The sequence below is a fragment of the Bactrocera neohumeralis genome, chromosome 3 (assembly GCF_024586455.1).
Source record: "Bactrocera neohumeralis isolate Rockhampton chromosome 3, APGP_CSIRO_Bneo_wtdbg2-racon-allhic-juicebox.fasta_v2, whole genome shotgun sequence".
In the NCBI taxonomy this organism is placed as follows: Eukaryota; Metazoa; Arthropoda; class Insecta; order Diptera; family Tephritidae; genus Bactrocera; species Bactrocera neohumeralis.
The window spans coordinates 5737380-5762705 of NC_065920.1; the positions used below are offsets into that span (position 1 = coordinate 5737380).

Below are 25326 nucleotides of genomic sequence, written 5' to 3' on the forward strand. Positions count from 1 at the left end.
AATCAAAACCTACTTGAGCCCAAATTAGCGAAAATGAGAGAAAGTTTTTATTTTGTTACAAAATTTTCAAGCAACATTATAAACCTGTAGCAAGTTCAAACTGTTTCTGATTTTGCATATTTTTCATGAATTTTTCCTTTAAAATTTATTAAAGGCAGGCAAAAATTTTTCTTTATAAGTATTTCCGCGAATTTTGAGAAAAAAAGAAAAAGAAAATCAAAATTTTTGCAAATTTTTTTATAATAAATCAGGTACAGATTGTGTCCTTTTTAAGCAACTTGCCATAAAAGGTGATTTACTCAACAAAAATTAAATTTTTGACTCATTTAAAGGAAAAAATTGCAGCTTCTCCGAATTTGATGAAATCTCTAAAGTAAGAAGAAATTCTTCTCAGATTACAAGAGAGGCAAATAAGAAATAAAACATTGAATTTTTCCGTTATACATTAACCTTTTTTACCTTGTACTCGTATAAAGTACTTAAAAAACCTATTTTTACCATAAATGTTACTCATACGCAGTGTATACCTATAGATATTATTAACAAGGCCGTCAGAAAAATATCATAAGTAATATTTTTGTTAAAGCTAAGTTTTCCTATAAAATGCATCATTTTTTACCTATACTTACAAATATTTTAAAACTGCTGCTCGCTTTTTCAAAAAATGTTACTCATACGACGTGTATCACCTACTATTTACACCATGTTTCTAACTAATTCAGACAAAATTAGCACTTCAAACCGGCTTAAAAGTAATATTTGATTTGCACGAAGCTATTAATTATATGCTCAAAATTTTGAATTACTTTTGTTGTCTAAAGTTGGCAACTCTGGTAAATTAAGTGTTTTCGAAAATTATGCGAAATTATTAAACCACAAATGTAATGCAACTAATTTTATTTTTAACTGAACTCTAATTAAATTAAAATATTTATCTATTTGTAAAGCCAGAAATGTATGAGCTAGGGTACGCGATTCGCTAATGAACAATGAATTCAAAACACTTGACCTTGTACTAATTTAAACACACTAATAATCAGAAAAACAATATCCAAAGGTATCTATTGTAAGTACACTCCACTGATGCAGTTCTAAAAGCTTCAAGGGGTATAAAAATATCTTTATCTTCATTTTGATCGACCAATATGCAGGGCTGCTATATGCTATAGTATTTCCGATATGAACGATGTTTTTAGTAATTCTAGCGCCGACTGTGATCTGAATCAAATAAAAGTGTTTTCAGAACAAGGACTGCATTTTGGACGATTTCTATAGCATTTCTATAGCAGCTTTATCTTATAGTGTTCAGATATGGGCGATTCCGACAAATGAGCAATTTCTTAGGAAGTTGATAACTCAAAAATTGAGGAACTAGACAAACAGACGGTCATGGCTAAATCGACTCAGGTCAACTAGCGGATCAGTTATATACTTACAAACTACGTTGCAAATCTAATATAGGTTATAAAAATATTTTCATAAAATGCAAGAAAATCTCGAAATTCTGGACTTTTTTTCATTTTACTAAAATATGAATTACAATAAATTCCAACCTTTACCTCCGAAATACTACCAAAATACTTCAAACCCTTAAAACCGCAAACATTCCAAAACCTACTTCCTCACATTTATCCTAACTTAATGCACGACTCCCATTTTCCTTGCATTTCATTAACTGTTTTTCCACGAAAGTTAAACACAGCAACCCCCGAGTTTCAGGGTATTTCTGCTCACCTGATACCGGCGAACTATTCGCCGTATTTGTTGGTGTTGTAGCGGCCGTTGCAGCTGTTGTGGCGCTATTTGCTGTTGTCGTTGTTGTTGTTGCTGTTCCCGTTGTATTCTTATTTGTCTTATTCTTTTTGTAGCGACATCCACGAAATCGGCACATACTTGCAGCCTGGCCCATGGGGCCCGCCAGCAATGCGAATGTTAGTCCCTCCGTCTTAAAGAGTTTAATTTTGATTTATTTTCCGGCACTGCGTTGTTAACCAGCCACGTTGACTCTAACAGCTGCAACAGCAACAACGATAGCGTATCGGCCAGCGCTATATAAGCCAATGTGCCGTGCTGCGTTTGTAATGGAATTTGCTTTGTGCGCAGCAAGGAATGCTCACCTTCGTTGTTGCGTTGATATTGTTGTTGTTTTTGTGGTTGATCGTTGGGTGCTAATGCTGCAGTTGTCCAAACGAAATTTCGAGTTTGTTTTAACAAGTGCTTTTGCTGTTGTTGCCGCTGTTGCTTCAACACTTTAATTAACCGCTGCTGTGGCTGTTTTGCTTGTTGTTTTTGTTGCCGCAACGTTTTTGTTTTGACTTTTACTTTAGTTTGTAATATTAAAAACTGCAATTGACTCGCTGTTGTATGCACTTTCATAATAACTTTCGTTGAATTTTGCTGCTTCTTTAGTCGACTGTGTGCTTTTAATTAATTCAATGTTGGTTTTCCGTTGAGCGTTGTTTGTTTATTTATTTACTGAGTTGTTTTGTTTTGACAGTATTATTTTAGAGCTGAATTTTAACTAAGTTATTGTGTTCAATTCAAAATTCACTCTCTTTTGCAAAGTTCTGTGTATTCTTCTTATTATGTATTCTTTGAATCGCACTGAAAATTTGTTAGTTTTAGTACAAAAGTATATAAAAGTTGCAAACAGTAGCAGAAAATTCTAAAAACTAAAAAAAAATACTGAAAATTAATTTTTGCACTTCTTCGCTTTCCATGCAAGGAGTAAATTATCGTATTTTCAAATTAATATAATTTCCGATTTCATTGTTTTTAAGTTTTTCTGTCTCTTTCGTATGTATATAGCGGCATATGTATTGTTTTTATTGAAGTATTTTGCACTAAATCACTTCTGTTGCATCACATCCGTTTTGCATATATATTTTTTTATTTTGAACCAATTTTTATTTTATTTTATTTTATTTTATTTTATTTTATTTGATTTAATTTAATTTCTTTTAATTTTTATTTCCTAATCTGCGTAAATCGTTGAACTATTTAACGCATACGCGACTTCCTATTTACCGCTATCGCTTTATTTCAGCCACAATGTTCAACTCACGTGTTGATTTTCCGCAAAATATTTTATTCGCGACGGAAATGTGATAAATTTATAAAAGTTTTGAACGCTTCGAAAAACAATTGTACAAACATATATTCCGTTATATAATGTGTCTGACGCCACACGTTTATGCGCTCTAATTTTCACACTTGTCAACACGTGCTGCAACTTTATTTGTTTTAATTTTATTTTCCTTTTTATGTTTTGGCGTGTATGGTTTATGCAAACAGCGTGTTGTATTACACAAAATGACAAAAACAAAAAATTTAACTACGAAAGTGAACCTGAGCAAACACGTGCGGCGGACGCTTAGTATCTCTTGCAGCTAGAGGCGAGTATGTCTAGTTTTGAAATTTATAATTTTTTTTAATTTATTTTTTTTTAATTATGGACTGATTTGTAAAGGTAGTAAGCATATTTTAGAACTAAAATGTTTAAGAAGAATTTCTTAGCACCAACATTTTTAGACTTAAAGATATTTTTAACCAAGCCATGTCGAAGTTCACTTAACTTAACTTAACTTAACTTAACTTAACTTAACTTAACTTAACTTAACTTAACTTAACTTAACTTAACTTAACTTAACTTAACTTAACTTAACTTAACTTAACTTACTTAACTTAACTTTAAAAAGGAAAGAAATTATAAACTTTATATTTAATATTTTTGAATAAATAAACTTTAAGGCGAGAATATCAGATATATCTTTAACATAGTATTAATTTTTTTAAATGCTATATTTAAGACATAAACACAGAAAGAAGCCGAAATTTATTATCATTAGTTGATTTCGAGCTTTAGACTAGCCTAAGCAATTTTCTGTATTTAAAGGAACTCTGTAATATAGTAGATAACGATTATCTATCAAAAAGGTCAGCTTTCGTAAAACTTGTATAATGCGCCTAAGTTTAGGCAAGGAAAGTAGTTTATCTCATTTTATCGCACCCGCTGATCAGTTTTTGAGTAGTCGATCTGAAATTTTGTAAATACCTTTACTTCCAAAGAAGCTGCTTATTAGCCAATATCGAAAATTAGACAAATTATTGTAAAAGTAAGGTTACAATATCCTAAGAAATTTTTCAGATCGGATTACTACAGCATAAAGCTGTTATGCAAACTGATCGCTCGAAAGCAAGTTAAAGAGATTTCTCTAGCGTTTTATGTTATAAAAAATGCGTCTGGGAGGGGTGCTTCGGTGCAGACGAAGTAACATTTTTTCTTGTTTTCATAAATTTTAAATGACAACAAACAATGTATATTCAAATGTACATATCTGCAGTTACAATGTAAGAGCATCCCTCAAGCACCACCAGCCCACTGCAGCCTGCGCACTTTCAAAAAAAAAAAGGTGGAAGTCAATGCAAATGCACAGAGGAGAATCCAATAAAAATATTATAAAATCTAGCGGAAGAAAGCACAGCGTACTAAAAATAACGGTCGCGCCACTGCAGGGCTGTTGCATAGCTTTTGCCACCTACGTCGAATTTGAATTTAAAGCTTTGCCACGCATATAATTTATTCATACAATTTCTGTCATTTTTATGAGAATATTATGCGCTGCATAAATGAGCATGTCTTATTTACATACTCACACTCTCACACGCACGCACACACACACACTTGTATTGAAAGCAACAGCGCGAGCAGCCGCGGCAGCAGCAGCCGGCGAGTCAATTAACAATGATAATATTTACGCAGAAATTTAGTGCAAAGTAGCGAAGCGCAAAAGCGTGATGGCGTTGGCACACAATGCACTCACACATTGGTGCTTAGGTGGTTACGTGTGTGTGTGTGTATTGCATTACAATAACACGTTTAATCCGCACTGGCTTATAAATTTTAAAACAAACAAGAAATTGGCAAAATAAATATGGCAATTTCTTAAATAAATAGAATAGCTAAAAGATAAACAAATGGCAAACCGAAGGCAAGCGTAGAACACGCAGAAAATGGCGAGATGAATGAGTGTAAGAAGTGTGAAGCACAGAGCGAAAATATACGTGGCGGTTAGGCCTCAAGCTTGCTAAGAAATATAACGGTGTATGATTAGAATTTTCTATACATAATAGAATTAGTCGAAAAAATTAGATTTGCACACATATTGTAAAAAAAGAGAACTCTGTTACCAAGCAGAATGAGTGTTTTTCATTACAAAGAAGACCATCGAATTAAAATTGTAAAATATTTATGTTGAAAAATTGAACTAGAAAGATATTTATATATTGAAACCAATATATTTCAGACTGGCATCTAGCAATTGAGATCTTCTCGAATTAAAAAAAATATAAAAATTATATTGGAAAAGTATTATCGGCTGACTAGCATATAGTTTATACTAGTTGTAAAGTAGTCTATAACTAGTTCATTTGACTGCAGGGTGCTTATCTATTTGTTTTCGTATATACATACATACATAAAAATAAGTCGAGTGGCTGTACAGGTTGACTGACTGACTGTGAACAGGCCTCGTGCTTCATTCAGTTGACAGTGAAGAGCAGTCAATCAAAAAAGCCGCCAGTTGCCGTATTATACAATTCTTCTTTCATTTGGTCTTATAACTACGCTTTTAATGGAATGACGAGCACACGCAGAAGATTAAGCTGAGAGGAATTGTAAATGGAATTTCTTCACAAATATATAGGTACATGAATGAAAGACAAAAGAAGAACCGAAAAAACATTTGCGAAATTTTGCTTCAAAGATACGAAAGAAAATCAGTTTTGCATCGAATTGTCACTGCGGTGAAAAATGGATTTATTTTAAGTATCTTAAACGGAGAAAAATCATGGGTTAATTTGGAACAACCATCAGCAGGGACTTCGAAAACAGATGGATTTGGTAAGAAGACAATGCTCTGTGTTTGGTAGGATCAGAAAGGTGTGGTATATCATGAGCTTCTAAAACCTGGTGACAATATTAACAGACGACACATGATCAATTTGAACCATGCATAGATCAAAAAACTACCAGAAGACAGACAAAGTAATTTTGTTCCTCGACAATGCACCTGCAGACAAAGCAAATTCAGTTCAGGATGCTATCAAAGTACGTGGCTGGGAGTTGCCACGCCACCCGAAATATTCACTAGACTTGTCCCCTTTCGATTACCATTTGTTTTCATCGATAGGACACGCATTGGCTTCGATTCCCAGAGGAAGAAGTCGAAAATTAGATGTATGATTAGTTGCTTTAAAAGACGAACATTTCTGATTTTTTCAAAACTTTTGGTATATAGACTTTAGACCAGTTTTACCATTGCGGAGGTACTAACATTTCTTTTATATAAGACACTTCAAATATGGACGCAATAGAAATTCAAAAAGTTTCGAAAAAATTATACTCGAAAACAGTAATATTCTCATTTTCCCACCAAAAGAGGACGCCAAACACAGTTTTTTCGATTCGCTACTCTCTAACGATCGAGAAGATTATGATGATTATGATTAATAAAGTATAGCTTTTGTTAGAAATATTTTTTGTCTGGTAACAGTTAAATATCCATTTAATATGCAACCAAATTCACACACTAATTACCGGAGTATCACAGGCACCTCAAGTAAACAACCAAGAATTGCCATTTCACCGGAAATACGTTAATTTCCTTTTCAGCTTATGAGCACATGTCATAAATATGAACTCCAGACATTGACATTTGGCTCGTTTGCTGTCCTCACTGAGACAGCAAATATGAAATCCACATAACTGGATATATTTGGTTTTACATAACTTACTTAACATACATACAATATACCAGCTTTAACATCTACCCATGTATGCGCCGCATGCCGAGTGCCTGAGACTGTGACTAAAAGCAGACGTCGTAACAAGAGAGATGGGCGTGATGTAAGCACACACACATGTATATAAGTATACCGACTTATTGCTATGCCACTCACCGGAAAATGCATTTCCAGCTAAAATGTGCCTCACTGTCAGCAAATATGCATATGATTTGCGTCAATTGAATTTTCAGTCAAGGTATTGGTGAAAAGTATGGATTTGTGGCAAGAGCCGGAAAGTCGGTAAGAATTTACAAATAAAAACCGTAAAAGCCAGTAGTGCTTTTGCATGAGTTCCCTAACGATAAGTGAATCACGGCGAAAGATAACAAAAGAACCATGAATTTCCTGTTAAAGCATGCAGGCATGTAAGGACATAAAAGTTTAAAAGCTTGGTAGTTATATATATGCAACAAATAGCATTTCAGTAATTTATGGATAATTTCGCTTCATTTTTTATTATTTAATATATAAAAACAGCGAAAAAGGTTCGAAAGAAATCATGAAAGCCGTTGGAAAACTTTTTGAAATGTTGTATGAAGGATTTAAGTAAAATGTTTTCAGAAATTATTGTCTATTCTTAATACTTCATACTACATAATTTAAATATATAATTTGCTATAAAAAATTTGAGCGAAAGCTTTTTGAATTTTTGTATGAAAGCTCTTTGGAAGCTTTGTTCAAAAACATTTTGTTGTGTATTAGGTAGTGTAACTAATTCATTTTGCAGAAGTTATGATAATTTAATATTTACACTTTTTAGAAAACTGAAAGCTCTAAGAGAAAATATCTTCAAAAAATATTTTTTTGATATTGCGCTCCATTTTTTAACACTTCATTTCAAATTTTTCAATAACTGTTAAAAAGCATTTTGAATTTTCTTATGAAAGCTCCAAGTAAACTGTTTTCAGATTTTATTGTGTATTATTACTACTTCCGACCACATAATTTCAATACATAATTGGCTATAAGAAATTAAAAAAAAAGCTTCAAAAGCTTTTAAATTTCTGTATGAAAGCTCTTTGGGAACTATCTTAAAACTTTCGTATGAAAGCTATAAGAAAAATATCCTCAAACATATTTTTTTGTCATTGCGCTCTACTTTTTTTAATTTTATATCAAGTTTTTCGATAACTGTTAGAAAGCTTTTCGCGATTTTCTATAAAAGCTCTAAGAAATAATTTTCATATTTTATTGCATATTTTCAATACTTCGTATCATATATAATAAACAATTTGAAAGAAACTGAAAGCTCTTTAAATTATTTTTAAATTGTTATATGAAAGCTTTAAGTAAAATACCTTCAAACAGATTTGTTTGTGATTGCAGACATAAAAATATTTTAATATTTTATAGCACTTTTTTTTTTTTGGTAGATATAAGTTCAGCAAAACTATTTTACACAAAGTTATGAAAGCTTTTAGAATTTCAATACGAAAGTTCGGAGTAAAATATTCTTACAGAGATTTCATTGTACATATATATTTAATATTTATATCATATATTTTTGATATGTAGAATCAGCAAATGCATTTCGCACGAAGTAATGAAAAGTCTTTAAAAGCTTTTTGAATTTCTGTGTGAAAGCTCTAAGTAAAGATTTCGTTGTATATTTTGAGTATTTAATGCCGCATGAATTACAACTATAAACTCAGAAACAAGTGTATAGATCAATAACCTGCTAAAGTGTGTCGCCAGACTCGTGACTTTAGCTTAATTATCGATTCAGAAAAGAAACTACAAGTAATAAGAGTACAATTAGACAAGCAAAGACTCCGAGAGAAAATTTTTAGGAACAACAATTAACAAACAAAACTGCATTAAAGAGTTCATGTGCCTACTGGTGCCAAAGTCTGGCCGCTCATGCAACATACACCACACACACGACACTCTTCAAGGCACCGTTTTTGCATTTAGCCGCCGGCAAACTGCTTTCAAATTAATTTACACCAACGCAGACACATTAAAAAGCGCTTGATTAGCATGAAAATGTGCTGAAGAAATTAAATTAAAATGAAAAGCGAATAAAGACAAAGCAAACCAAAAATCCCACACACAGACACATAGACAAACGCTTACAGAAAACTTTTGCTGCACTTTTGCTGAGTGCTCATGGCCCCGCAGGACCAGCCGGCGGCGAGCCAGCGACATTCAAGTTAGTTCAAGCATAAGTAAATAATGCGCGACGGCAACTTTTCCACGACGCGACAAAGCAACATGCCAACATGCCAGCTGTTATCCCGCCGGTGCAATAAGTAGCCATGAAATGTATGCACTGAAAGGCATCCGAGCGCACGCTGGCGCTGAATCGCGCGCAGAACACAAAGAGGCGCACGAAGTGGCGTGCAAAGTGTATTCAAATGGACGTTAAGCATCTTTCAGGTGAAAGGAAAGTTTCTTTCTGCAGCATACTTGTTGCTATTGTTTTCGCTTTTTTCACCCATTCAATTGTGGAAAATTTCGCTCGCTTCATGCGGCACTTGCACGCGTTGCCAGACTGAAGAATTGATTAAGTGCTGCAACGCCAGCACCGCTGTGCCGTCTATGCATGTGGCTTGCTTGCGAAATGAGAAAAGTTTGCAGCTTTTTTTAAGTGCGAGAGGAAGGAAGTGCAGTTGAGGAGCAGGATTTAGTTATTTTTCTTGAGATTTAAAAGCCAATGACCTCGTGTTCCTTAAATAGAGTATTGAAATAGTATATATGCAATTTACTTCATAAAATTTTCCATTTTTTAAAGCTAATTTAAGTTTTATAATTTTTCTTTAAACTTTTTATTTATTTTTTTCCAACATATTTCTTAAATTAAACATAATTTTTGATTAAAATTAAAAAAAAAATGTTAATAAAATTCAATTAGGTGCTTAGTATATTGCAAAAATTCTGCAACGTATTAAAAATAAATTTTTGCTAAGGGTTACCAACTATTTATATAATAATGTAATAATTTCATAATTCTTTTTAAAAACGCATCTATTGTAATTTTATGAAATTGCCAAAAATTTGTTAATATAATTGATAAATTCTTTTGTCTAAGGTTGCCACCATTTTATTTTAAATACATTTTAGAATTTCTTATATTTATATTTAAACTAATTTTTTCTTTTTGTACTAGTGTACTAAGGATTATTATTTATGTGCTTCAAAGGAGTTTTTTTAATAAAAATTAAGATGATAAGAAGGAATCTTGGTAAAGTGAGGAACTATATTTTTAATAATACCGTTAAATATCCAAAGACGTAAAAACCTGAAAATTACGAACTTCAATAATAAATATATTATCTATCTAATATACGCTGGAAACTTGGAAATTTTTTTATAGAAAAAAATAAATAAATTCAGCGAAAAAAGCAAAGTTCCGACGCTTTGCACAATTAGCACATAAAGCACTTTTTCACTGGAATTCGCAATAAATTATGCACAAATTGGGTGTGATTTCCAAAGGAAATGTTATGCGTGAGTGAATGACAATCGCTTTGTCACGAAAAGTCTAAAAATCTACGCAAACAGCTAGCCACCCACGAATTATTTATTAGCACGCACCAACGCAGAGCAGAAAATACAACCCTGAAAGCACTCCTCGCCTGAATTGGTGTGTGTGGGAGCATTCAAGCGCGGAATTTTTATGTACGTAAGTAGACATCGAAGGGAATGCAACATTTTTCTGGAGGAATTTCAGCGTGAATTCCCATTAAAACTTATATGCAATTTTTCTCGTTACTTTTCATACAAAAACGATGATTTATGAAACTAGTTTTTACAATAGTTACTTTTATTATTATGTATCTAGAGATGCATGTTCTTCAGGTGATCTGTGAACCTGTGTATATTTCACCTACAAATAAGTTTCTCTACTTGAATTGATTAAATCGCAGACGTAGCTCAGCGCTATTGCACTTCAACCTCACACGTGATGCATCGCTTTCACTACTTTTCAATAACGGTATATAATACATCATACATATCTGCTGGCGCGTGCATCATTTATGGCGTATTGCTAGTGGCTGACGCTTATCTCGGTTTATTTCAAATTTATGCTAATGCTGTGTGATTATGAATAACTAAAATTTCAATTTTCTCCTAATTGCCTACCACTTTTGTATTTAATGGCATTCCATCTGCAATTAAGTGAATTCATTTGCAACACAGTGAGCTATTAATGCAATTGTGTATGCAAATGCAATGTTTGCTCTCCAGGTAAATTCGTGTGATGAAATGCTATTATAAATACTAAATTTAATGAGAATTCGTTAAAAAATTTGCAATTAGACAATCAACATTAAAAAATTTTTGGCATGCAGTCGATGGCGCTGAGTTTTTATAATAATAAATTATTAATGATTTGTTTATTTGGATCTGTCTGAAGCTAGTAGTCATTAATTGTTTTCTGTTAACTTTATTTTTCTTTAAAAAAATATATATATAATGTTTTAATAAATAAAATGAATAAGAAGTTAATATTATTTTTATTTGGAAAAATATATACTAAAAAAAAAATAATAATATTTTTAATTTTTTTTAATTTTATTTTATTTAATGATATTTTATATTATTTTATTTATTTATTGTATATAACTCAAAAAAAAAACTATTTCGATGTTTATATTTTTTTCATTTGGAAAAACATATAATTAAAAAAATATAATTTTATTTTATTTTATTTTAATGCTTTTTTATTTTATTTTACTTTTTCTAATTCTCTTTATGACATTTTATTTTCTTACATTTTATTTTATATAATCTATTACTTGCTGTATTTTACTTAATTTAATTTCATTTAATTTAATTTAATTTAATTTTTTCATTTTTTATTTTATTTTACTTTATTTTACATCATTTCATTTAATATAATATACTTGTATTGCTTGTGGTTTCAATCGTTCATCTCCCAAAATCTCATTTCACACCACAAACTCTTAAAGGTCCTCCTTTTTCTTTTGTCTTATGACAATATCTAATTTCAAAAGCTTCAAACGGATTTTGAAACTTGTAACAAAATATTTTTCACCACCCATCTCCGTCCGCCCAGTGCTTTGTAGCGCTCGTCTTACAACGCACGTTGTCGTGGCAATTTAACACTCCTGTAAATCACAACTTTACGCCTTTGCACACCCACGACAATAAATTGCTTACTTTACAACTAGCTGGCGTAATAAATAATTAGCAAATGAATAATGAACAATATTCTCAAGTGTCGCTGACACACTCCCTTAACGTGTGCATCACATTATTCACGCATATTTAGGTATGAGAAAGCCCTTTGGAAAGTTGATGATTCGGAGCAGTGTGCGAAGATGTTCAAGTCATGGGCCCACTATGGCACTCCCGAGTCTATTAGACAAGCATTCCAGCGGACTGCACCTGATGCACCCACTCCCAAGCGTGGAAAAACGCAACAGTCGGCTTGCCAGGTTATGGCGTTTTTATTGACTTGACATTGAAAAAGAAAGACCATCAGCAACGACTATTACATAGCATTATTGAACCCTATGAAGGACGAAATCGCCGAAAAAACAACCATGTTTGAAGAAAAATAAAGTGCTGTTTCGCCAGGACAATGCACCGTGTCACAAGTCAGTGAAAAATTTGACAAAAGTCCATGAATTGAGCTTCGAATTGCCTCCGTATCCACCATATTCTCTAGATCTGGTCCCCCAAGGTCTATATCCTCTTCTTAGATGACAAAAAAATGGTCGCTGGTAGGAAATTTTCGTCCAATTTTGAAACAAGCGACAAATCGTACTACAGAAATGGTATCGAAAAGTTTTAAGGTCGCTATAATCAGTGTATCACAATTGAAGGGACCTATATTGAATAAAAAGATCGAATTTTTCCACAAATATGTTTTACAATGATATTCTGGGGACTTTTCAATCGACATGTTAGCTACCATACAAACGGACGGATACGGATTTGATTTATAATTTTTCTATTGAAATTTTTTTTTCATTTTATGAGATATCCTCAAGAAATTTGACATGGATTTTCACTGAGGCAATGCTGTAATCTCTGAAGAAATTATTCAGAACGGAACTCCATAGCATATAAACAGCTGTCATACAAACTAGTCGAACAAAATCAAAGTACTTCCAAGGAATCTCTTGTATTAGTGAAGGTAATTTTCTTGTTTTATTTAGTTCAAATACTTGATGATATGATTCACCAGACACTCAGAGAGATGATTTCATGCTTTCAAAGCAGTTCTTATAAAAGCGAAAACAATTAAAATGTTGATTAAATTTGATTTAGTTAGATTTTCAACTTTAATTTCCTGCCTACCAATGCACATGCATGCCTATATGTAAATATACTTGCATGTATAAACATGTGCCTGCATGTAGATTCCCGTTATAAATTATATCAGCGAGCCACAATTAGATTTGATGTTATACTCAAGCGTCAAGTATACAATGAATGAGTAATCACCGACGCCAACACAAAATGTTGGAAAATACATATGTATGTATATGTACATAAATATAAATGTATATAATGTGTGCATGAATTATTTATTATGCATAAATCTCCTATCGTTTTTTTATATGATTAGCTAATTATTTTTGGTTGTGTTTTTAGTTTGATGCATCATGGCTCTGTCAATCAAACTAATATCGTAAGCGTAGAAGAAATGGAGACCGTGAAATTATGACAATGAGCAGAGGCTGAAGCGTGCTAGCTGTCGTTAAAAGATAAAGAGTTTATGCATACACACACACATACACTCTAAGTGCTCAAGATCATGGCTAAAGCTAAAGAATCAAATAAGCGAATTTATTGTGTCAGAAGCTACCTAACAAACCGAGGCGCATACCGAGTTCATGTGATCGAAACAGAGCAACAAATATTTAAACAATACGCACTCACGAGCACACTAATGCTCGTCGAAACTTTGCTTGTATGCTAGCGCTATCAAGAGCGGAAAGAGCAAACCGAAAGCTGCTGTCCAAATTGCTGCCGGCGCCGCTGCTTAATGCCAATGTCAGCTGCGCAGTTCACAAGATTACTGTATTTGTACCTATGTATACCGTTTAGGTTCAGCATGTTGTTGGTATTAGTAACTTATATGCCTGTGTCTGCGTATGTAATCTGCAAAGCACGAGCAACATGTGATAATAAGATTTATTATTTATTTACCAAAATAATAAAGCTACAGGCAACGCTTGTAGCAACAGCGAGAACAAATGCTGCCTATGAAGGTGTGGATGTATGCTCTGTATATGTATGTATGTCAAGACGTTAATAGATAGTTAGTTTATGTGTGGTAAAGTCACAGAATGGCGCGCGCGAATTTTACTACATATGCATACATATGTATTCTTATGTATACATATATGCATATATATTATATGTTTACACAATAAATTATAGTAGAAGAATTCTATACATAACAGAATACATATGTAGATATGTATAGCAATAATGAGAAATAATGGCTACTCGCAACTTCTTCTATAGTGTGAAAGTATAGTTGATGAGCTAACTCATAATTGGGAAATCAGAAATTGGCTATAATATGTATTTCCTTTTAAACAATATACGGAAGAATAAAATATTTTATTTAATATAAGCTATCTTCTTTTTACGAAATCTTGTCGAAGTTAAACGAACAGACAACTGGTATAAACCACATAAACTGGTATAAATTTTATAAACTCATTTACATTAAAAAAATCGTAAAAATACAAGCTAAAAATCTGGTATAAATTATGCAGACTGGTATAAACTTTAACTAAACAAAAGGAAATATGAAACACATAAAATATTGGCTTTTCCGTTACTACTTGGAGAGTCAACCGAAAAAACTGGTATAAGGTCAGAATAAAAACTGATATAAAAATTGAAATAGATAACCAGATGTGTAACGTAAACTGGTAAATATAGATGCTAACCAACTTGGAAAGTCAATCTGAAAAAACTGGTATAAATTCGGAAGATTGATATAAACAAATAGAGATAGATAACAATACATGCTAATTTTTCTGTTAAACCTTGAGAAGTCCATCAAAAACATTGGTATAAATTCGGTAAACTAATATAAGAAATAAAAAATAGCGCTTAAAATACTTTTATGCTGTTACCACATACTCTGTTTTATTGAACTCACTAGATAACTTCGCTTTTGCTTTCAAATGCAAATTTTTGGACTAGATAACAGAGCTTACAAATTAGCGAGCAGAGCATAGATTAATCTCTAACACTTATATCCTTATATACTTTATTTCTCAGTTCATTTGATATATTAGCCAAAAGAATAAAGAACGGCGGGTATTAAGTATTCTATGAATCCCACAATAAGAAATTTTTTAATCCACAAACCAGCAAAAGCATTTTTGGGATAAAAAATTTAATATTTTTTATGTGCATTCAAAGTTAATCCGTCTATATACAGAAGAGAGCAAATAAAGACAGTCCTAATAACGGAAATTTTTCGAAAAAAAATCGGAAATGCAATTTTTGAATTTTTTCTTATCAAAAACTTGCTATAAGTGATGTTGTTATTCAACTTTTTGACAATTTTTATAACATTCATTATACAAATTATTAAAAAACATATTACACTTTGTTTTAAATTCAAGAAATTACGAAGGCAAACAGTTTTATATCTTAAAAACCTAACCGTTTTTTTTTAGGGGAATTTAGTCACAGTACTCTTAATTTAAATACACAAAAACTTTACTACATTTCATACAAATTTCAAAATTGTAATTCTCACCCGTTCGTTTTCTTAGCGGCCACCTTATTGACAAACGACCAGCACCAACCATATTTTCAAAAACTTACTTGCCGCACTTTGAAGATTTTAAAACCTACTGAGTGCTGCCTTAACGCTACGCTAATATTTATAGTAAATTGTCTTTTAATTTTTATTTAATTTACCAACATTTTTTATGTTCTTTTTTTATTTTTTAATCATTCATAGTTTTTATTTCCCTTTTCTGTACTTGGTCTTCATTGTTAACGAGTTATCGCGTTCAACATCCTGGACAAGCATTTGCCTAATTTAATAACTTAATCGACAGCTGCTAATACCGTTAGTGACATATGTTTAAATGCACTTAATTAAACTGAATGGACATATCTGATGCAGATAAGGAAGATAAATTGAAAAGTACTTGAATCCCAACCGAATATGGCAAGAGAAAGAACGAGATATTCGCCGCCGCCGCACAAAAAAATAGCAGAAATTTGTATGACAGCCTGATAGATAAGAGGTGCTGCCGCATTGTCAACATCGTGGCCATTTTTGGCAGATAATAGTGTAAACAGATTTGTTTATATAGATACAAAAGCTACTTTCCAATTAAGAGATTGTGCAAAAGAAATGCGTACTTTCATTTATTAAAAATTTATATCTGGAATTTATATGTTGGACAAGGAATATTCTTTATGACAACTAAAGTGTGAGTGTTCTTTTTTCACTCGCTTACAAGAGAGTGCAGCTTATACTGAAACATACATTTTCTTCAATATATTCGCAAATAACATTTCCCAGCAAATAGTACTAAAATATGTCAAATTTAATTTCTTGCCGAATTATTTGTAAAGTCTTTTATTTTTTAAATAACTTAACTGGACTGGAAGTATATAACAGAATCGAGCTTTTTTTCTGTTTTATGAGAATTTTATTGTTTTAGCGAGTGTTCTTTTGCCATTCGCTTACAAGGGAGTGAAGCTTATACTGGAAGAGATATTTAATCAAAGGTGAGTAACCTAAACGAGCAATATATTGTCAAATAAACTTCTTCGAAAAATCGTATGTATGTATGTTCAACCTTATCATTTACTAATTTTTTTCTGAAGGCGTATGTTTGTAAACAGACTTCACTTTAAGGAACACATAACCTAGTTTAGCTTGTTTGTCTGTTTTACTTAAATTTCGTTATTGCAGCGAGTGTTCTTTTGCCACTCGCTTACAAGAGAGTATAGCTTATACTGAAAAAGATTTATTTGTTCAAGCTAATCACCTAAATGCGCAATAGATTTGCATAAAAAATGATAATCAAGTTATGAAATCTCAAAACAAACAGAATACGAAAGGTCGGAAAACCCCACACAAACACATCGTTACTCAGCAGGCACCTAAAAGTAATAAAAAATTTTGCTGGCACGACTGATAATAATAAAAGCTAAGCTATGTAGCAGACGTGGGCATTTTAGCATATGCCATAACATGTCTGCTTTATAATTGAGCAGAATGAATGGACACTTTTCAATGAATGAATGTGGTAAAACTACGCCCTGTCATATATACTGGCACGGCAGTTGTAGTAAAATTTATGGTAGCTGATTATTGGTTATTGGTACTGATTATACACACGTGTAGTAGCACTTTGTTGTTGTTTTAAATAATTTCGAATATGTTATTGCATAAAAAGTGTGCGTGATAAGCGGCAGATATGCGCAATTTGGGGCGAAAATTTCCATTATTTATATATATGCTTTAGCGCATACATATATAAACTTTCCATAACTGTTGTAAACGCAGTTTTTTATTTTACTTTTTACTATCTGTTTCAATAACATTTAATAGCAACCGCACTTGCCTGTGTGCGTTTTTTGTTTACGAGCAGCTAATGATCGTTAGTTAAGTGCGAATAAACAAAATTTGGACACAAACATTTGTTATCTAACAGCTAGGCTTTGGAATGTGCACTCACACACACATATATTTATATTATATTTAAGTATGTATGTATGATTTAAAGTGTTTGTGTACAATATGTCAATGTCGCGTTTTTTCAAGTTCTTTTTTGTTGCTTTGTGTTCGTGCTGCGCCACCACAAATGACGAAGCATGTAAGTTTCCGGTCGGACGAGCACATATTTGTTACGGAAAATTACCATAAAAATGGCAAGATAATGTTTATTGAAAACATGCGATACCCCCACAGCAGCGGCAGCAATAATATATACATATTTGCATACAAGTACATATTTACACACACGCATACATGCAATCGGCTAGCAGCTGTGAGTAGGCAAATAGATGGGAGAGTTGAAAAGCCCTTGTTATCAGTTGCTGATTGGCGCCAGCACATACTGACTAGCTGACTGATTAATTGGTCGACTAACTGACCGAGCGAGTGACTGGCCGATCGCCTGAACAAATAGCAAGCTAAAGACCAAAACAAGCACGCACACACGCAAACAAATTGGAAATCATAAGATATGTACAATCAGGCTAATAACGTTGTTTTAACGCGCAATAATGGCTCAAGATCAATGACAGTTAAAAGCATACCGTTAAGCGAGCAATTGCTGCAAGTTGACTGTCACACTGACTAATAAAAAGTGTACGAATTGTGGTCTAGAAATGTACTGAATGTACTGTAAATATGTAATGCGACGAGAATAAGCTACAAGGTGAATGTAGCAAACGAAATTAGACCGAAGGTTCGAAGGAAGCAGAAAATAGCGCGCCAAAGACGTCAGCAGAGTTTGGCAAATTAAATTTAATTTGGCCATTCGAACACGCACATCTGCACAGATATTTATTTTTGCCCTTAAGTATATGCAGTTGTTTGTGTGTGTTAGCATGAGCAAATTACCAAAGTTCCCAGCTGTCAGCTGTTAGTGCAATGAACTTTTTAGCTGGCAACAACCGATTAGGGGATGGTGTTATTGCTTGGCTAGCGAAGTCGTGCCCACAAAAGATGAAAGCGGATTAACAGTTAGGCTTAGTTAAGTGCTAAAGAAATGTATTTTTGAAATGGCAATGCTGTTTCTCGAAAAACTCTTTTATGTTGGTGTGGAACGCCTAAAAGTGTGCTTAGTTTTATAAGTAACGTCCAAATTACAGGTAAACTTGCTGATATCGTGGTTAAGCCAAACAGAAATCAAGAAAAATTAATTTAATTCAACAAATATTCATTAAATTTTCTAACTTTTTGACAAATGCAGTTAAGTAATGTTGCCTTTCGCCTAGAGGTATGCATTAAAAAACAAATAATGCCGAAATCTTTGGAAGACAAACAGATGTAGTCAATTATTTCATAAAAGAGTAAGTTTATTCTTAAAATGCAATACTATTTTCTAATTTGATGAAAAATGAACACCTATTATTATAAGAGTCGCCGAAAAGTATACTTGGATTGAAAAATAACGCGAAAATTTCAGCAGAAACTGATGGAAAGCTTTACAAAGATAATGTAAATCGCCTAAAAGTATGCTAAATGTATTCAGTTAGAACAAAATGTCAAGTAAACTAATTTATATGCTAACTGCTAATGCAGTTCATTAATGGTGACTGCAATTCTTTTTTTTAATTTAATCAAAAACTTATAAATAGCCTAAAAGTATACTTAGAATAAAATATATACGAAATATTGACAGCAATGGTTACCATTTTTAGAAAACAGCATTTCAATGATAATGGAAACCCCTAAAAGTATGCTAAAATAATAAATTAACCATTTGTTCTAAGAAAAAAATAACTTGTATGTAATAGCAGTTCACTAATGCGGACTTCCGCCTTTAAGTATGCCTAAAAAGGCATTCGGCGTTACGAAATCTCAGATAGACAAGGAGATATTATCGATTGTTTCATAAGAGAATTAGAGTCTATGTAAAATAAAATTGCTGGTATTCAATGGATAACTGCACTTCAATGGATATGAAAATCGCCTAAAGGTATACTAAATTTCTGCAGTTAAGCCAAAATGTCTAATGTACTAGCATAATTGTCGTTTAATCCATAAAAATTTTCTAAAATGTCAACACTTTTTTTCTTATTTTGTAATAAATATAACTCCCATGATACCGAGGATCGCATAAAAGTATGCTTTATTTAACCACTACCATCAAAGTTTCAGATAAACTATCAAAAACCGTTGATTACTCCATAAAAGGTTTAACTAGTTCTTAAGATGTCAATATTATTTGTAAACAACTTCAATACATCATTGTTAATTGCCTAAAAGTATACTTAACTCAAACATTAAAATCGAAATTTTAGCAAACTCACATGAAATCATCTGTAATTTCTTGAAAAGCAACCAGTAAATGTCTACATGTGATTCTTTGTAGGCTTTTTGAGGATTTGCTTTTCAGACAAGGCAAAAATCTTAAATCTCAAAAAGTGCCGGCGAAGTTCAAGTTCTATCTATCTTCAAGATTTTTTTTAATGTTAAGAAAAAGCCTAGCGCCTCAAAAGCTATAAGAACACTTTTTCAAGGAAAGTTTTCTTATAAAATCAGCACTTGAAATTACGCCAGAAAATTTGTAGCAATAATATTCTCTGCAGTCCTTTTGTAGGAAAAATTGGAAGAAAAATTGTTGCTCAATCAAGGTTTTGTCCATAGTCAATGATTTTTTTGGCGATTAGGCGTAGATTTTTTTGTTATTACAAGAAATTTAGAAGCAAAAATTTACTGATATTACATATTATATTTAAATTTATTAAACTAACATTATTTCTTACTGAAAAGAATCTGGAAAGCAAGAGAACTAAGCATAGAACATCTATCCCTCGCTTGTAACTTTTTTCATTAATGAAAATGTACGAACACTGAACAAAAAACTGATTGCAATATGTCATACCCTCAGTTTTAACACAACAAGCAACAATGTATTACAAAGTAAGCATAAAGTGCGCAACTCGCTTAGTGAAAACCCATTTTCAAAACAAAAACCGCAAATGCGTACTTAAACGCTACTGTTAATTTTGCGCCGCTATTTCATCACTCCAATTCGCTTTGTAACAGATTAATCAATATTTTAATTGTAACTCAAATATTGACTTCCATTCATTTGTATATACCCACAAAGCGATTGACGTCATTTGCATTCAAATAAATAGTTGCACTTACGCGCTTACCGACTTACACACACCAACACACACAGCAGTTGGCGAAAACTTTACTACGCCACCCACACGAAAAGTAGTAAAAATCAAACAACAAAAAAAAAAGAATAGCGTGAATTGAGATTAATTTTCACTATTTGACAACAAAGACAATGAGCGAACTACGCTCGCCCCGCAGCTAGTGCAGCACTGAAAACGCCCGAAACGAAAGTGTTTTTGTTTTTGGTTTTCTATTTTTATTTTTACTTTTTCCTCTATTTTATTTAATTTTTTTTCAGGTTTTTTTCGTGACAACCACGCCACCGTATTGCCGGTTATTTGTCAAGCGACGGGTGTCATGACTTGACGTCATTCAAACAGCGTCAACGGCAGCGACATTCATAAGCAACTTTCGTTGGTAACGAACAAAAGGTGATATAGACTAACACTTAAGGTACATATGTATATAAGACAGTTATAAACTTGTATATAAGTAGGGGGACTTTAGTGCAGCAGCTGTCAATTGGCCAACCGGTCATGAGGCAGTCAACTTTGAACGGACAAAGCATCCGCAATGACATCAGCGCATTTGCTTGGCCAACAACAATAACATGATCTCATTGAAGGACTGAGCATGCACTTATACATTTGTTGACCTTCTCACCTTTCTTCAATACACATCCATTCATGGCGTTATTCATAAATTAACTCAGTTGAACTATGCTGAATATGTAGATCAAATGTTGACAGAGCGCAAGAGAGAGAGAGAGATGTAACGGTGTCAGCAGTGTTGAGTAGTCGGTAACACCTATTGACCCTCTTTTACATAATTACATAATTACCTCATTTAATTTTAAAAAATTGTATTTTGAATATATGACAATGGTTTGAAGTTCAATCGAGATGAACCCACTCCTATTGATAACAAAAGGTTTAACTGGCTTAACGGAAACAAAGTGATAATGACTTTACATAAACAATAGAAGTAATACCGGTATGTATGCATGCGTGAAGTTTGATTAGAAATACGAAAAGACTTTTTCGACTACCCAATATATTGGAATTTCGTCCAGCTTTTAATACAAATGACTTGATATTCAACACTGAAAAAAAGCATTGAGGAATGAAAATACGAAGAACCTAATCCAAATCCAAATTAAAGCTCGTGAAACTCATGAAACTTGACATACTATATATCACTGTGCACAAATGTAGGCAATGTTTTTGGATACATAAATAGTTTCAGTTTTAAAAAACTTCATAATTGATTCTGGTATATAAGTATATAAGCAAAAATATCAAAAAATCCCATGTTAAATTGATAGTAAAGATATATGATTTAAGCACGTTTAAAATTAAACATTTAGAGCTTATTTACGTTGGATCGTTCTTTAAGGTCAAAATCGAAACTTCAGCGGAGGCTTGCAAAACATGAAATAATATACGATATGGCGATAAACAAAAATTACTTGGTCGCTAAAATCTTTATTCTTCAAACAAGAGAGGTCTTGAGAATATATCAACAGTTTTTTGTCATTGCGCCTAGATGTAGGCAACGTTTTAAGTAAATTTGACTTAACTTTCCATAACCAAAACGGAAGCTTTAGCGCATAGTAGTAAGTAGCATAGAAAGTAATATTTTTTTTTATTTTCATACTGCTCCTAAAGTCGACTTATAAATACCTTAATCATCAAAACCAAATCTTGTGGTTAAATAAGCTGAAATTAAAAGCTAAGAGAGGTCTAAAAATATGTGATACCTCTCAAGAAATAGTTAAAAGTTTCAGTTATATACTTTCACTCACTTTGGAGCGAATGAGTTTATAGAGTACTTGAAATAAGCCGCTTTTCTGTTTTTTCGAAGCTTTTAGATCACTCGGCCTAGATGTAGGCAACATTTTTAACGCAATTTACCCAAAACTCTACTTAAATTCAATATAAATAACACACACACAACAAAATAGAATCAAGCAGAAATAATGCTTAAAACAAATTCAATTTGAAAATTGAGCGTCCCACTGAACATATCAACATTCTCCAGAAACAATTGAAAATTTTCATTACATGCTCTCACTCACTTCTGGAGAAATGAGCTATCTGTTGTCACTTTCACAAACGTCAACATATCTCCCCATAAACACAATATATGCTCCCTACACAATATATACAATTTCAAGCAATCAGTTGTTAGTCCACAAACTGTACTTTTACCTCGTCGAACGGCAAAGAATGCTAATTATATATTGAAGTGGCAATCAAAAGCTTCGATAAACGGCAATTCGATGGAACCACGCGAAAGTGTAGTGTTGGTTTTTCGCCTATATCCACACACATACAGGAGGGAACTGAAAAAAGCCATTTGTAGGCCAAACATCGACATGATTGCTGATTGCCGACGCTACATAGGCACACGGTGAAAGCAGAGACCTTGTATATGTGAGAGGGGTACATATAACTATTTGTTTGTATAACTGTGCCCGTGCCGCCCACATGCCAATCTAAAATAGTTGGTGGTGCGATTAAGCGATTGAAAGTATTATATCTATGCTCAGATACACACGCTTCATATAGAACATGAAGGCTAGGCAGGCTACCTACATCAATGCAGAACAAATACACTTCGTTGTGCAAATTTGTACATGTGACGGTGTTTTAGCATGGGCGCACCATATGTTGGCAATTGCACGTGTAGCCGTGCTGATTGCAGCAAATTGGCACGCAAAACCAGTTAGTCAGCCAAGCGCAAGTAGACAAGCAGACTTTTAGGCAGCAGCGCGCACAAAAACAACACATTCGTAATTGTCAGCAAGCCTGTTGTTGTAGTTAGTTGAAAAAGAACGGAGCAAAAACACAAAAACACGGCGACAAACCGCAATTTCGTGTTCGACAATTTCGGCTTCCTCATTTTAAATTTGCGGTTATGTTGTTGCCATGCAGCCCGCCCGCTTGTCCCGCACTACTATTATTTGTAGCCGTAAAAGAAATGTATGGCGTGTTTTATTCTGAAATAAATTTTTGTCTTCTACAACGTAGATAGGTGTGCTTTTACATAAGTACTTGGTATTAGTGCAACCCATTGTCGTAACGAAATTGGCAAATTTCACAGTCACGAAGCGAAAGTGCACGAATTATTCAGCAGATGCCGCTCATTAATACGCTGTGGAAGCGAAAATAAACAGCTGATTTGTTACGCTTTTAGCCACTGGCATTCTTAAGTGCAATACTGGCAGCTGAGTTACAGACTAAAATAGTTTTAAAGTAAATTCTCTAATGAAAATTGGCAAATTATTTATAAAAGATGAAAACAATTTCGAGTTGAAGGGTGGAATTGAATGAGATTTGGCCATTTAAATTAATGCTTTTTGAAATACCTATCGGTAAAGTACTGAATGTCACTAGATCGAAAAAGTTGCTGGATATGGAAAAATCATCAATTAGAAGTATCAAAACTGAAGAATGACGAGACTATTCGATTACTGTAACAGACGTTCGTCCGACAGCCTATCTGTCTGTACAGCCGTCGCATTATAGCTCTCTTAGGAAGTTAGGTTAAGTTATGAGAGATCTCACTTGAACTACTTAGAATGCCGGTCCATTGTGCTACCTAAAACTCCTATAAAATGGAACACTAGACCTTCAAAAATTGACAAAACGCTTGGAAGCGATCACAAATTTCTTGAGACGGCTAATGTCAGTTTCGTCGATATCTCCTGGTTAGCTGAAGTAAGACTGCCAAAATCTTTCCAATTCAGTCTTGCAAAGTCTAGATAATATAGGAGAATGTAGGAATGTATGAATGTTACCACCTCACCCCCCTTCACACACTTTACGACCGTAATACTATTTAACCTTACCGCTTGAATGCCCATTTGACAGTGTCCAGTAAGAACCCCTACGCTTGCGACAAGATGAATTTTGTTAAAGACAAGTAGTTCAGAAGATCTCCGCCCTACTATTTTCATAAAAAGTAAAAATAAAAACTAACAGGGCACATTTGTTGTCAGTTTGAAAAATTGGTATCGAGACTACATCGAAACACTACAAAATTTTGATATTAAAAAATTTTTTTTAAGTAATTTTTTCACAACAAAAATTTAAAAAAAAATGCAAAGACATATATTCTTTTTTAATTTAAAAAATTGTATCTTTAAAAAGGTCACAGCTAACAAGCTATCTAATTGAAAGAACAAAGACACGTGCCTATACTTTGCTGCACACAAACGGTTTTCTTTTTTTCTTTTTCAACCAAATTTGGCTTCATGAAAATGTAGCACAGTTCTATGGAACGTGTCAGATACATATCTAGATAAGTAAGCATGTCTGTGTTTCATAGAACAGCCGATACCAACTATGTAAAATAAAAGGTTGTCTACTACAAAATAGAGAATTTCAAAGCGCAGTGAAAATCTTTTGCAGGAGAAACGATCGGTTGCTTACTTCTTCTCCTTTGAAACTGTCATATATACCAAATATACCAAATTATTTTTGCCACAAATATTGCATTGACTGCCCCGAATTGTCCCGGAAATAAACAGCTGATTTGTCACCATTCACCATTCAAACGGTCAATTAAAATTGAACGAATTATTCGCATATGAAAGCTTTGCCCAATGATGAATGGCTAATTTCAAGGCGTTGTCTGTAGTGACAATTGGGAATTTCTGAAATTGGCGGCGCAGCAAACTAAAGGAAGTATAATGTACA

At 33.0% G+C, this 25326-nt stretch overlaps 1 protein-coding gene across 6 annotated transcripts in view; it reads right to left on the reverse strand.

The window, feature by feature from the left end:
- LOC126753198 (dual 3',5'-cyclic-AMP and -GMP phosphodiesterase 11) overlaps positions 1-25326 on the reverse strand; it is a 171862-nt gene that overhangs the window by 34566 nt on the left and 111970 nt on the right. For 2 of the 6 annotated variants that reach the window (XM_050464440.1, XM_050464438.1), the window contains exon 2: positions 1735-2604. The exons of 3 other annotated variants lie outside the window; for them this stretch is intronic. In XM_050464440.1, the coding sequence (XP_050320397.1) occupies positions 1735-1909 (175 nt within the window). In that variant the 5' untranslated portion in view covers positions 1910-2604. Of the gene's footprint in view, positions 1-1734; positions 2644-25326 lie in introns of those variants that run through there. One more of the 6 variants, XM_050464439.1, reaches the window with a different exon arrangement.